The following is a 14977-nucleotide window of genomic DNA, read 5'->3' on the forward strand; positions in this document are numbered from 1 at the left end:
CACCAGAGTTAGCAGTTCATAGCTCTTTTTGAGGAACTGAAAGGCTGAGCTTAGTGCTTCCATTCCATTAAGTCCAACAGTGGAACTTCCCGATAGACTATACAAAGGACAGAATGGACAGGTTTGTATTGGTATGTACAATGGACTGCAATCCAATACTACTCAATTTTCTTGGTTACATTAACTTTGTTGTCTGAGAAAACAATCGTGCCCCGTTAATCAAAATGGCTACTTTGTTTGAGCTGACCAAAGCATCCTTTTCTCTGCCACATTCCAGACACATTTTTTCCCCTTAAATATTCTATTCATGCACTGACCTCCAAGTTACCTTGGTGATAAGGATACGAAGGAAAGGATGGGTAGTGGTGGGTGGGAGGCATCTTATCAGCTCTAAAACCACGCAGACATGCAATTTTAAAGGGGATTCATATGAGAGGTTTGACTAGCCTCTATGATTTCATTAGCTAAATACAGATCCCTAATGGGAACCGCCATTTCACATTTTCTTTATACCGCCAATTAACACCGTGAATGCTAGTTACTTTGCTCTAGGATGGACACTGACAGCACTGACAGCGGACGGTATCTTCACTGATGGACTGTTCGTGTTCAGTATTACCAGAAAGCATTGTGTTGAGCGATCTCATGCTAAACACAGTTGAAGTTGCATGGTAGGCATTTAGGCTAGATACAGTCTTGCGTTGCCATACCTCCAAAATCACCTCCCAAGCCTGGTTCTCGACGAGGCTAGGGTAGATAGTGGTGCTCTAGTGCGTTCTGTATCAGTGATGCAGGTTTATCATCATCTCCAGTCTTGGCAATGGAGGTTAATGACCGCCTGAGGCACGAAGCAGCAGAACGACTTCACGTTTGAATAAAGTTATCTCTCTTAAAACGACCTGCCAGGCATAACTAATCAACGCATTCTAATGAGTTTCTTTCTTCTGCTGCTTTAGACTGGGTTGCTTAGGAGGAGCAATAGTGCAAGCAATGCCAGTGTAAAGGACATCACGCTGCTTGCTTAGCAAGTACCACTTCCTCCTGATTGGGCTCACACCGAAGCTCGAACCCAGGACCTCTGCCTTGCTAGCACATGTGATCACCCTCCTGAAGACACCAGCTGATGCCATGTGAAAAGAAAGCTATTCGCTGGCGAAAGTGGGGACACTTCAGGCTGAGGAGTAAGTTTCACACATCCCCATGTGCTACACAATTCAAATCAAATTTTATTTGCCAAATGCGCCGAATACAACAGGTGTAGATCTTACAGTGAAATGCTTACTTGCAAGCCCTTAACCAACAATGCAGTTTTAAGAAAAATAAGTGTCAAGTAAAAAATAGATAAGTAAAAAATAAAAATAATTAAAGAGCAGCAGTAAAATAAAATAACAGTAAGGAGGCTATGTACAGGGGGGTACCGGTACAGAGTCAATGTGCGGGGGCACAGGTTAGTTACCACAGGTTACACCAGTGCAATCTGGCAATATGGGAACATCGTTAATGAACTTGCAATGAGGTCTTTACAAACTAACACACAGCAAAGCAATTATCAGAATAGTTCTGTCTATATGGGCAGAGAGAGGTAGTTTACAGAAAACAGCTTCAAGGTTTCATTCAATCATGAAATCTGGCTGGGTATCTCAATCAATACAGTATACAAAACAACTCATCTTCTTTTACTCAATCCATCTCGCAGATACATGAGGCCATTTTCTATATATGGGAACAAAACAGCCAGCTGTTATCAGTGAATTAGGGTCCACTGAACAAACACAATTATCAGTCACCTTAGTCTAGGCCTCATGAGAAACAGTAGATAATAAACTGTCTGTGTTCAAGGTAAAATGGGATGTCGTCGGAGGTCTCGTAATTGTGCCAAGGATACTACGTGAAGCTAATTTGTGGAGTGAAATGCTCTGTACAGAGGAAGGCCAGGCCTCTTTGTAGCCTTGAGAGGAGTGGCGTAAAAGCCCAATTTATCAGCCAGTTGGTGGGTGAAGTGTTGAGTTGGAGTTACATTTTTGTCAGACACCTTTTTTGTGTTAAACTGCACAGGCTTTACAAACCGGTATTTTCAGTGTTGAAAACGTGTTATTATCTGGCCTCCGATCAACCTGGGGTGAAAAGCATATTTCTTCTGGCTGTGGGCGTGATTGTACGAGAGATCCTATCAGAAAATGTGTCCTCGAGGGAGCGCTTCTTGGGACCTGAGGTTGTTTACCAAATGTTATGTGTTGTGTTATAACAAGTTAACTATGCAGAATTTTGTTTTACAGAAACCTAACCATGTGCCATGATCATCCAAAATGCCAATTTCCCTTCCACGGCTATTTCCCTGCTCGTTGCTACCCAGACAACCCTTCTCTGTTTTCAGACAGGGGATGGAATGCTGACCAGAACCAGAATTCTCAATGAAAACATTTCAATCACAGCTCTGTAAGGAAGCAAGGGAGCTAGTAGGCCAACAGCTGGCAGTGGGAGGGAAAGAAAGAGGAGGAAATGGAGAGACAAAAAGGAAGAGAGGAAATACAGGGGCGGGGCTTCTGTGCAGAGGCTAAGGGGAAGCCACACATTGGCAGAAGCTCTGGTTTGTCAACAAGTGGTCTGTACTGGGCCCCTCCACCCACTCCCCAGAACCACTCCCCAGAACCATTACACTGAACCGTTACACTGTGTCTCAAATATTTGGCATTACTCTCCCTTTTCACTTATCTTGCCTCTCCTCCCACATCCTCTCTCCGCTTTCCACTGTCTGTATCCGGCTGTGTTCCAGCGTTCCTCTCGCTATCTCTCTCCCACTCTCTTAGTCTCCCTAGTTCTGTTGCAAGATCAAAGTTATCCTCCTACAGTGATCGATGACAATGCTATCGTCGGACTGCCATGGAATACTCTAAAAGTAATTAACCCGGTGAGGAAGCCTCTAGATTGGCATCTGATCATTTACGATGCCACCATGAGGACGGCTCTCAATAAAACATTGGATCCAACATCCCAGCTCTGATTAAGACCAAAAAAAAAGTATCTTTCTTCCCCACTTGTAGCTTCACTTATTCATCGGACCCAGAGCTGTCAGAGTGATGGGTTAGGGTGCGCCCCAGATCCCCTCTCCGAGACTTGTTACCAGGAGCCTTACAACCTCTTCAATAACCTTACATTTCAGGTCAAAACCTCCTGTGAAGCACAGTGGTAACTTCATATAGTTGTGAGAAGGATGATAACAAAATGGATACTTTCATGATAATTATATCCTGCATGTTCCAAACAGTGTAATACATATTGAAGTGTAACATATTCACCTTGTTGTCAGAATTCATGGGTGTGTAACACTGTATTACGGCTTTGGGTGTTTGGTTTCGAGCACTGGTTTTCAGAATAAACCAATTATAATAGTCGGTGGCCTGAGTGACCAGTTAAAGATTGATAGATAACATTGTGGACACACATATTTCCTGAGTCACTGGGTGAAGCAGGGCTGGCCCTCTGCACATCCTGTTTGATGACAATGTCCAATATTTCACTTCAAAACAAAGACCGAAAATGATAACAAATCCAACTGGAATTAATGAGTCGTTGGCTCAGAAAAAGAAATAAGAGGAGCGTCGCAAAAATAGTGTTTACCAAGCACAAGCTCAGTTTAAATTTTCATGAAGGAAAACGTTTTATCTTTCAGAGAGGACGAAATAAAGGAAATGGGTTCTGAATTACTGAGAGAGTTGACATGTGGAAGATTGTGAATGACCCACTGGTCACCAGGTTACATATATAGTTATTTAGCGACTGGGAAAGAATATTCTGTTTCAGGGAGATCATATTGGAAAATGAAGCTAGAAGGGAAGCACTGTTTGTCTTTTAAGATGGGTGGTCGACTGGAGATAGACAGCCCAAGGGCCTACGACCAAATTGTGAAAAACAGTTTGAGGATCTAATGAAGGTTTGGGAAAATATTGTGTTGGACACATACAGTAGTAGCAGCATTGTTCGTTCATCCTTTCCCCTTCGTCACGAATTCAGCCGAGGCTGCCCCTCCTCCTTGCTCGGCAGGTTTCGGCGTTCGTCGTCACCGGCTTACTAGCCACTACCTCTCCATTTATCATCACTCCATTTGTCTTGTCTTGTCAATCACACACACCTGGTTCTTATCCCCTCATTAGTCTGTGTATAAGTGTTCTCTCTGCCCCCTTGTCCTTTGTGAGTGATTGTTCGTTGTGTGAGTGAGTAGCTGGGTTGAGCTACTCTTTCCTTGTATGCAGCCAAGGTTGATTTTCCCTTGTGCTAGTTTCGTTCTGTCGCTATATACGCTACATTATTGTACACTGAATAAACTCTGGATTTTGGTGTTTTACCTCCTGCGCCTGACTCCGTCATTCACACCTCATGACACTTTTCTCCTTTACTTTTCTACAACAGTGAGAGAATAGATTCAGAAAGTCACACAACTTTAGAGAAAGAGGTGGTGCCCTGACTACGTGCCAATCATCAACCTCAAACAAATAGACATTCAAATAAACATGATTTAACCAGGCAGACCAAATTACAATTCCACTATGTTTTCCGAAATCTTTACTTGACCTAACTGACCAAAGTGAACCAGTCCCCCAGCAATGCCAACAGCTATGCCCAGCCCCCACAATTGTCAACTGAAATTTAGGCTATTAATACCCAACTTAACAGATGGCCCTCGGCTGAAACACTTATTAGCCTTAAATCAGACACTGTCCCCTGGAGACTTTGGCTCAGGGATTTTCTAAAGGATTGTTATTTGAGAAATTAAATCACTTCCGTTCAGATCCTTTCAATTACCTCAGTGCTCCCCTGCTGGTTCCATACTACATCATTATGAAATCACACAAAGAGGAAAATAATTGCAGGCAAAAGGTTACTGGCAGCAGGAAGGAAGATCTCTCCCCCTGTGAATTATAGGAACGCAAGTAGTTGCATTATGTTTAGAGTCGGAGTGGCTTATGAACAATAACAAGTATCAGTTTTATTTTGGAGAACAACCACTGGCTGCACCATGCACTGTACAATCTAAAATAGGATAATATGAACAATAAAGAAAAGTTAGGGTTCATGAACTTTGAACTTTCACATTGTTTGAGACCATGGCGACCCATAACGTTATGTAAACCTGTCTGTCATTAAATACTCTATCCTGCTGAATTGTTCTGGTCTGGGAACTGTTGATAATGAAAGCTGAACAATGGTATCAGTGTTTCATTGACTTCCTCTCAACAGGGGGATATTTGCATTTTATTTTGCAGTATTACTTTAGTGCCTTGTTGCAAAGAGGATGCATGTTTTGGAATATTTTTTATTCTGTACAGGCTTCCTTCTTTTCACTCTGTCAATTAGGTTAGTATTGTGGAGTAACTACAATGTTGTGGATCCATCCTCAGTTTTCTCCTATCACAGCCATTAAACTCTGTAACTGTTTTAAAGTCAACATTGGCCTCATGGTGAAATTGCTGAGCGGTTTCCTTCCTCTCCGGCAACTGAGTTTGGAAGGACGGCTGTATCTTTGTAGTGATTGGGTAAGTGTAATGAATAACTTCACCATGCTCAAAGGGATATTCAATGTCTGTTTATAAAAAAAAAAAAATACCCATCTACAGTACCAATGGATTCCCTCCTTTGCGAGGCATTGGAAAACCTCCCTGGTCTTTGTGGTTGAATCTGTGTTTGAAATTCACTGCTTGACTGAGGGACCTTACAGATAATTGTATGTGTGGGTGTACAGAGATGAGGTAGTCATTCAAAAGTCATGTTAAACACTATTATTGCACACAGAGTGAGAGCCCATGCTACTTCTTATGTGACTTGTTAAGCAGATATTTACTCCTGAACTTATTTAGGTTTGCCATAACAAAGTCGTTGAATACTTATTGACTCAAGATATTTCAGCTTTAAATGTTTTATTAATTTGTAAAAAACAAAAACAGAATAAAAACATAAATCCACTTTGACATTGTGCAGTATTGTGTATAGGCCATTGACCAAAAATCTAAATGTAATGTAAGTTCAGGCTGTAACGCAACAAAATGTGGAAAAAGTCAAAGGGTGTGAATACTTTCTGAAGGCACTCGGAAAGTATTCAGACCCCTTGACTATTTCCACATTTTGTTACGTTACAGCCTTATTCTAAAATTGATTAAACAGTTTTTTCCCCTCATCAATCTACACACAACACCCCATAATGACAAAGCAAAAATAGTTTTTTTGATTTTATTTGCAAATGTATTAGAAAAATATCACATTTACTCAATACTTTGTTGGAGCACCTTTGGCAGGGATTATAGTCTTGGGTCTTCTTGGGTATGATTCCACAAGTTTGGCACACCTGTATTTGGGGAGTTTCTCCCATTCTTCTCAAGCTCTGTCAGGTTGGATCGGGAGCGTCGCTGCACAGCTATTTTCAAGTCTCCCCAGAGATGTTTGATCGGGTTCAAGTCCGGCCTCTGGCTGGCACACTCAAGGACATTCAGAGACATTTTTTTTTTTTTCTTGTTTTTTTTACAGACACTTTTATCCAAAGCGACTTACAGTCATGCGTGCATACATTCTTTTTTTTGTGTATGGGTGGTCCCGGGGATCGAACCCACTACCTTGGCGTTACAAGCGCCGTGCTCTACCAGCTGAGCTACAGAGGACCACAGACTTGTCCCGAAGCCACTCCTGCATTGTCTTGGCTGTGTGCTTAGGGTCGTTGTCCTGTTGGAAGGTGAATCTTCCCTCAGTGTGAGGTCCTGAGCGCTCTGGAGCAGGTTTTCATCAAGGATCTCTCTGTACTTTGCTCCGTTCATCTTTCCCTCAATCCTGACTAGTCTCACAGTCCCTGCCGCTGAAAAACATCCCCACAGCATGATGCTACCATGCTTCTCCGTAGGGATGGTGCCAGGTTTCCTCCAGACGTAACGCTTGGCATTCAGGCCAAATAGTTCAATCTTGGTTTCATCAGACCAGAGAACCTTGCTTCTCATCGTGTCAGTGTGGCCGGGCGGCCAGCTCTAGCAAGAGTCTTGGTGGTTCCAAACTTCTTCCATTTAAGAATGATGGATGCCACTGTGTTCCTGGGGACCTTCAATGCTGCAGAAATGTTTTGATACCCTTCACCCTTTCCAAATCATGTCCAATCAGATGAATTTACCACAGGTGGACACCAATCAAGTTGCAGAAACATCTTAAGGATGATCAATGGAAACAGGATGCACCTGAGCTCAATTTCGAGTGTCATAGCAAGAGGTCTGAATACTTATGTAAATAAGGTTATTTATTTTGTTATTTTTCTACGTTTGCAAAAATGTCTAAAACCCTGTTTTCACTTTGTCATTATGAGGTATTGTGTGTAGATTGCTGAGGATTTGTATGTATTTAATCCATTTTAGAATAAGGCTGTAAACTAACAAAATGTGGAAAAAGTCAAGGGGTCTGAATATTTTCCGAATGCACTGTATAGATACATATACACACTGTATAGATATAGATAGATAGATAGATAGATAGATAGATAGATAGATAGATAGATAGATAGATAGATAGATAGATAGATAGATAGATAGATAGATAGATAGATAGATAGATAGATAGATAGATAGATAGATAGATAGATAGATAGATAGATAGATAGATAGATAGATAGATAGATAGATAGATAGATAGATAGATAGATAGATAGATAGATAGATAGATAGATAGATAGATAGATAGATAGATAGATAGATAGATAGATATAGATAGATATAGATAGACACTCACACACTTTCCTGTCTTTCTCCTCATTCTTCTTGGAAAGACACTTGGAAAGAGAACTCATCCCTCTCTTTACTGGCTGCCTTGGGGGTCATATCAGGCTGGGAATATAAAGTGGAGACATTATCTCTTCCAACCACATGGCAACTGTAGAACACTGCTTTCCCTTTTCCCGTTCCCTCTTCTTCCTTGCCTTGTCGTGTAAAAGGCAGCAGTTGTCCCATTGCGGACAAGGTAAAGGGGGAATGGGAAGGTTCTGCGCCAGTTTTCTAATGGCTATGAAATCTTATGACAGGATCAGATTACTTGCTTCAGGCATGGTTGAGGCTGATTGGGGACAGATGGTGCCTGGTCCCGTGCTCCACGTTGCCTTGCTGCCTATGGGGATGTGTAAAGACGTTTGTTCTCTGCCAGGCTAATTATTGTAGACACAGACAGACCAGTGAATCAGGAAGAGAGACTGAGACAGATAAACAGAACCGTCTAGACCGTTGCAGATAGGTTTAGCGCCTGGCGAAGGCTTTTGGTCTTTCATAGAAAAGCCTTGAATGTTTGTTGCCGTGTTTTTGGCCTACTTAACTGCTTCTCAGCTCTGCCCCCGTGGGGAATACTTGCCATTTGATTAACAAAAAAATAAATGTAAAAATATTAGCAAAATCTGAACCAACTTTTTGATATTACTAATACCATTTAGATTGAGTTTAGATAGTGATGTGTGTAACACTCCTGCACTGGGATTTACACTGCATGGGAGTGCTAGAAACATCTCAGAGTTGTCACTCTTTACCCTGAGTGGAATCAATTAAACACCTCTCCTGTCTCCAGAAACTGACAGACGAACACTCCAAGGGAATTGGAAAACTTAGTGGACAGCTATCCTCCAGGACCAGCATCCAGCCTCCCTGCCAGGCCCCTGATTGGCTCTTCCTGGTGTGAAGCTAGCAGCAGCGTAAGGCAGAGAGGGAGAGTGTGAGGTAGTTGGTGCTGCTGCTGCGGCAGCACATCTGTCCTGTTATCTCAGGAGCATTGAGCTGATGGGATTGGGGGGAATGGGGAGGAGACTCTGGGGTCCTAAGATAAACAGACACTACAGAGAGGCCTCTCTGGGATTGTTGTTGGGTCTCTCCCGTCTCGCCACACTGCTTTAGAACCCCTCTCCTCAACTCCCTTTTGGAGAAATCCCTCCAACCCCTGCGGTTCCAAAGCCAACATCCTGCTCCAAGAAGATAGGAAGGGTTATTTCCTGTTCCCATCTCTTCTTTACTTTCACTCCAGTTTTCTCCCTTTATTTTGTTATTGATTTCTCCAACTACCCCATCCATCCCAGCCTCAATCTACAGGGAACTGCCAAATAAAGGAAACACCAACATACAGTAGATTGTCTTAACAGGGCGTTGGGCCACCACGAGCCACCAGAACAGCTTCAATGCGCCTTGCCATAGATTCTAGAACTCTATTGTCTGGAACTCTATTGGAGGGATGGGACACCACTTTGCATCCCTCATTTACTAATGTTTCCTTTATTTTGGCAGTTACCTGTATCTCTGTAGCACTTTCTCTCAATGGTGGAAGAAGTACCCAATTGTGATACTTGAGTAAAAGTATTGATACCTTAATAGAAAGTTACTCAAGTAAAAGTTAAAGTCACCCAGTAAAATACTAATTGAGTAAAATTCTAAAAGTATTTGGTTCTAAATATACTTAAGTAACAAAAGTAAATGTAATTGCTAAAATATACTTAAGTATCAAAAGTAAAAGTATAAATCACTTCAAATTCCTTATATTGAGCAAAGCAGACGGCACCATTTTATTGTTTTTAAAATGTAGCTAGCCAGGGGCACACTCCAACACTCAGACATCATTTACAAATTATGCATTTGTGTTAAGTGTGTCTGCCAGATTAGAGGCAGTAGGGATGACCACGTATTCTCTTGATAAGTGTGTGAATTTGACAATTTTCCTGTCCTGCTAAGCATTCAAAATGTAACGAGTACTTTTAGGTGTCAGGAAAAGTTTTCAAAAAATGTTATAGTAAAGTACAGATACCCCCCAAAACTACTTAAGTAGTACTTGAAAGTATTTTTTACTTAAGTACTTTACACCACTGCTGTCTCTCAGCCTCACATGCACTGTTACCCTCTGTTACTCTCTGAGTCTCTGTCTTTGTCTGCCTAATCCTCTCTGAAGCAAGTTCACTCTCTCTCTCCTTTTTTCTTCCTGTCTTCTTACTTTTGAAAGTAAAGTAAAAACCTACTGTACCTATAGTAGGCTAATGACAGCCACCAGACCAGCTGACTGACAGCCACCAGACCAGCTGACTGACAGCCACCAGACCAGCTGACTGACAGCCACCAGACCAGCTGACTGACAGCCACCAGACCAGCTGACTGACAGTCACCAGACCAGCTGACTGACAGCCACCAGACCAGCTGACTGACAGCCACCAGACCAGCTGACTGACAGTCACCAGACCAGCTGACTGACAGCCACCAGACCAGCTGACTGACAGCCACCAGACCAGCTGACTGACAGCCACCAGACCAGCTGACTGACAGCCACCAGACCAGCTGACTGACAGTCACCAGACAAGCTGACTGACAGTCACCAGACAAGCTGATTGACAGTCACCAGACCAGCTGACTGACAGTCACCAGACAAGCTGACTGACAGTCACCAGACCAGCTGACTGACAGTCACCAGACAAGCTGACTGACAGTCACCAGACCAGCTGACTGACAGTCACCAGACCAGCTGACTGACAGTCACCAGACAAGCTGACTGACAGTCACCAGACCAGCTGACTGACAGTCACCAGACAAGCTGACTGACAGTCACCAGACAAGCTGACTGACAGTCACCAGACAAGCTGACTGACAGCCACCAGACAAGCTGACTGACATTGACCAGACCAGCTGACTGACAGTCACCACCAGACAAGCTGACTGACATTCACCAGACCAGCTGACTGACAGCCACCAGACAAGCTGACTGACAGCCACCAGACCAGCTGACTGACAGCCACCAGACCAGCTGACTGACAGCCACCAGACCAGCTGACTGACAGCCACCAGACCAGCTGACTGACAGCCACCAGACCAGCTGACTGACAGCCACCAGACAAGCTGACTGACAGTCACCAGACCAGCTGACTGACAGCCACCAGACAAGCTGACTGACAGCCACCAGACCAGCTGACTGACAGCCACCAGACCAGCTGACTGACAGCCACCAGACCAGCTGACTGACAGCCACCAGACCAGCTGACTGACAGCCACCAGACAAGCTGACTGACAGTCACCAGACCAGCTGACTGACAGCCACCAGACAAGCTGACTGACAGCCACCAGACCAGCTGACTGACAGCCACCAGACCAGCTGACTGACAGCCACCAGACCAGCTGACTGACAGCCACCAGACAAGCTGACAGTCACCAGACAAGCTGACTGACAGTCACCAGACCAGCTGACTGACAGCCACCAGACAAGCTGACAGTCACCAGACAAGCTGACTGACAGTCACCAGACCAGCTGACTGACAGCCACCAGACCAGCTGACTGACAGCCACCAGACCAGCTGACTGACAGTACCAGACCATCTGACTGACAGCCACCAGACCAGCTGACTGACAGCCACCAGACAAGCTGACTGACAGTCACCAGACCAGCTGACTGACAGCCACCAGACAAGCTGACTGACAGCCACCAGACCAGCTGACTGACAGCCACCAGACCAGCTGACTGACAGCCACCAGACCAGCTGACTGACAGCCACCAGACCAGCTGACTGACAACCACCAGACAAGCTGACTGACAGTCACCAGACCAGCTGACTGACAGCCACCAGACAAGCTGACTGACAGCCACCAGACCAGCTGACTGACAGCCACCAGACCAGCTGACTGACAGCCACCAGACCAGCTGACTGACAGCCACCAGACAAGCTGACAGTCACCAGACAAGCTGACTGACAGTCACCAGACCAGCTGACTGACAGCCACCAGACAAGCTGACAGTCACCAGACAAGCTGACTGACAGTCACCAGACCAGCTGACTGACAGCCACCAGACAAGCTGACTGACAGCCACCAGACCAGCTGACTGACAGCCACCAGACCAGCTGACTGACAGCCACCAGACCAGCTGACTGACAGCCACCAGAGCTGCTTATGCAAACAAACAACATCAGGCACTGGTTGCTTCACAGACGCCGCTTTTGTACAGCTACTACCAGCTGGTTGCAAAACAGATCATAATTCTTCAACACCTATTCAATGTGTCCTGGCCCACAATTGGTGCTTGTTGAGCAAATGGATTGTTAACAGACCTGCATACATATGGACGATCAAATGTACATACACCTTAGCGTGTGATTAAATGAATCTTGTATTCAGGGTTGTGTGTGCAGTCATGTAGTTATAAACTCAAAGCCTTACATAAAAAATAAAAAAAACGGAATGCCTCACTCTGCTAGTTGTTTATTTGACCTCAGCAACAAAATGGCCCCCACACAACACAAGGTCATATTGCAGTCATACGGTGAAGGATACATAGACGCCTGAAGGAGCCCAGTTGGAGATACACGTCACATCACTACACGAGGATGACCCCATAGCACTGTTATGACCGCCACACTCATGTACTTCATTTGTGGTTCACAGAGGTGGTGCTATCGGCCTGTGCTGTATGTAGGGAATGATTCAACCTGTAGGCATGATGGCAGGTAATTGTCAATTAACATTAAAATCACATTTGCCCCATTGCACTTTAGGGACATCAGCAGCCAAGCATGGGAAGCTTAATCATTATCATTATCATCTTACAGAGGGAGTTACTGGAGCTCATCCTCTTTCAAAAGTGACAAGTCAGTCTCTAAAGTTGGGACTTTTTCATCTATTTTGAAATAATTGGACCTCTTTTTTTGCTTCAACCTAATTCCTGTCAGTAGTGACTGCACAATATCGAGTTAAATCTAAAGCCCTCAAATATTATTTTACGGGTTTCAGGTGTGCTGAAGTAAAATTAATCTCTTGCTTACGAGGAGAAAGAATAGGTTCACAGACTTGTGCACAGGTAATGTTACCCTCCCTTCCTAAAGCTCATATGCCTTATGGGGTGGAGAACCAGTAACTTGCTTAAGTAGCGGAAGAGAATGATATGTGCTGCTGCCTCTCCTCTGTTACCAAAATTGAGTTTAAAAATGCATCACCGGAAAATAGGAACAGTCAGGTCCTCAAAGACGGCTTTATAAATTCTGCAGGCGTTTGACTCCCTCTCTCCTTGGCCCATAGCTGCCTCTCTCATTGTGTAGCCTATACGTGTATCGTGTGATAATACTTGATATTATGTTATTACCTTAAATGCTTGAGAGTATGATGTATGGAGAGAAAAATGTGATCCAGACACTGACTAGGCCAATGGCCGATGTGGTAGTGTTCTCCACGTTCCAATCACAGCCTCCCTTTATGGTCCCATCATTTATCCTGAAACCCACAGAGATTAATATATACGGTAACTGACTGTTGCATTTTCACAACTTCTTCAGCCAGGGTGCCTTCTTCAGCCAGGGTGCCTTCTTCAGCCAGGGTGCCTTCTTCAGCCATGTGCTTTGCTTCTCATATCCAGCCAGATGTTTGTTTGTCATCGCATCACTAATGAGGGTGTACTTTTTCTCATGACGAGATTGCGCCTTGTTAAATCAGAGATAAAAGTCCCATTAAACAGCAGTGTTAAAGTGCCTAGTTGTGAGAGCTGTTTTTTTCCTATAGGTTTCTAGATGTCACTCTGGCAACGGGTCCCCTGCTGTCAGGCCAGGGCCCAGCGGTCTGAGGAAGTCTATATTCACACCTGTCATATCGCCTGGCTGCTCCCTCTCCCCGACACCCGAGGAGACAACACTAGCATGCACAAGGGACAGCATAGCTGAAGTCTCCCCTGACTTTGAAAAGTGAAGGCATTTCTAACAGACAAGCATCTACCTCCTTCCCCCCCCCATACTTGTGTGCCTCAGGTATTTCTCTATACATAACCATACACTTCCAGCATGTATTTGGTCTGATAGCAGGTGGCAACCTGTCTGTCAAAGCATTTTCAATGATTAATTCTCAAATCTTTGTAACAATTTCTAACAATTTTATCAATCTTCTCCTCCCTCCCTCTGCTTCTGTCAATGTTTGGCCACTTTACAAGGCAGCTCTTGACAGGAAATACAACGGTGGAGTAAAAAAACAAACAAAAAACTGTCAAATTATACAAGCAGCACTCAACATGCCTCTAGGACTGCCAGGTGTTTGATACGTGTTGTGCTTCAGGGGTTTTCTCTCTCAGGGGTCAACAAGGTCAGCGGTCATGTGCTTTACAATGTGGAGTATGGGGGTTGTCAGGAGTTACAGGACAGTGAGTCTGTTTCAGTACTTCTACTCCAAACTCTTCTCCCTTCTGTTTTACAGTGCAGCAGCAGAAGATGACGCTGCAGTCAGCATTTAAGAATGCCACGCATGCTTAGGGTTTGTTCTGTTCTGCAAAGCCCAGGCTGCTCAGACAGGCACAGAGCGGTGTGGTGTGTGGTGTGTGGTGGTTAAACGGTACCAGACCTGACCGTGGAAGAATACTCACTGGTTGGCATGAGTTGTGTCATGGCTTCTGGTTTCGCCTGGTCGGGGGTCGCGTTAAAGGCCACAGCCGTGGAGTTCTCCATTCCCGAGCAGAGCTGGTGTTAGGCAGGATGTCAGGAGAGGGGGATTGAGGGGGACAGCTGACAGAGAGAGGAAGAGAAGGAGAGAGAGAGAGAGAGAGAGAGAGAGAGAGAGAGAGAGAGAGAGAGAGAGAGAGAGAGAGAGAGAGAGAGAGAGAGAGAGAGAGAGAGAGAGAGAGAGAGAGAGAGAGAGAGAGAGAGAGAGAGAGGGAGAAGGAAGGAAGGAAGGAAGTCAGAGGGTAAAGGGGGATCCTGAAGGAGGAGCGTAGGGGTGTTATTCGGCTCTCTGTATCAAATCTCTATAGGAAAGGAAGTCTGAGGAAGAAGTATATTAATCTCTCAATCTCTCTTAGCCTGTTTGGTATAGGTGAAAGAAACTTCTACTGTACACACACACACACACACACACACACACACACACACACACACACACACACACACAAACACAAACACACACGCATGTACATACACCCTGGACTGTTGCGCTGATGCACTCACTAGATCTTGCTGTCCTGTCCCAGATTTAGGTATATGAATAAC

The 14977-nt window shown here is 44.5% G+C and overlaps 1 protein-coding gene across 1 annotated transcript in view; it reads right to left on the reverse strand.

Moving 5' to 3' along the window:
• The window catches only part of LOC311129527 (glycophorin-C-like), a 38997-nt gene that overhangs the window by 21419 nt on the left and 2601 nt on the right, over positions 1-14977 (reverse strand). Inside the window, exon 2 of the mRNA XM_084161821.1 lies at positions 14359-14689. Coding sequence (XP_084017947.1) covers positions 14359-14440 — 82 coding nt within the window. The 5' untranslated portion in view covers positions 14441-14689. The remainder of the gene's footprint in view (positions 1-14358; positions 14690-14977) is intronic.

This window comes from Coregonus lavaretus, assembly GCF_964263955.1.
Source record: "Coregonus lavaretus genome assembly, chromosome: 5".
NCBI lineage: Eukaryota > Metazoa > Chordata > Actinopteri > Salmoniformes > Salmonidae > Coregonus > Coregonus lavaretus.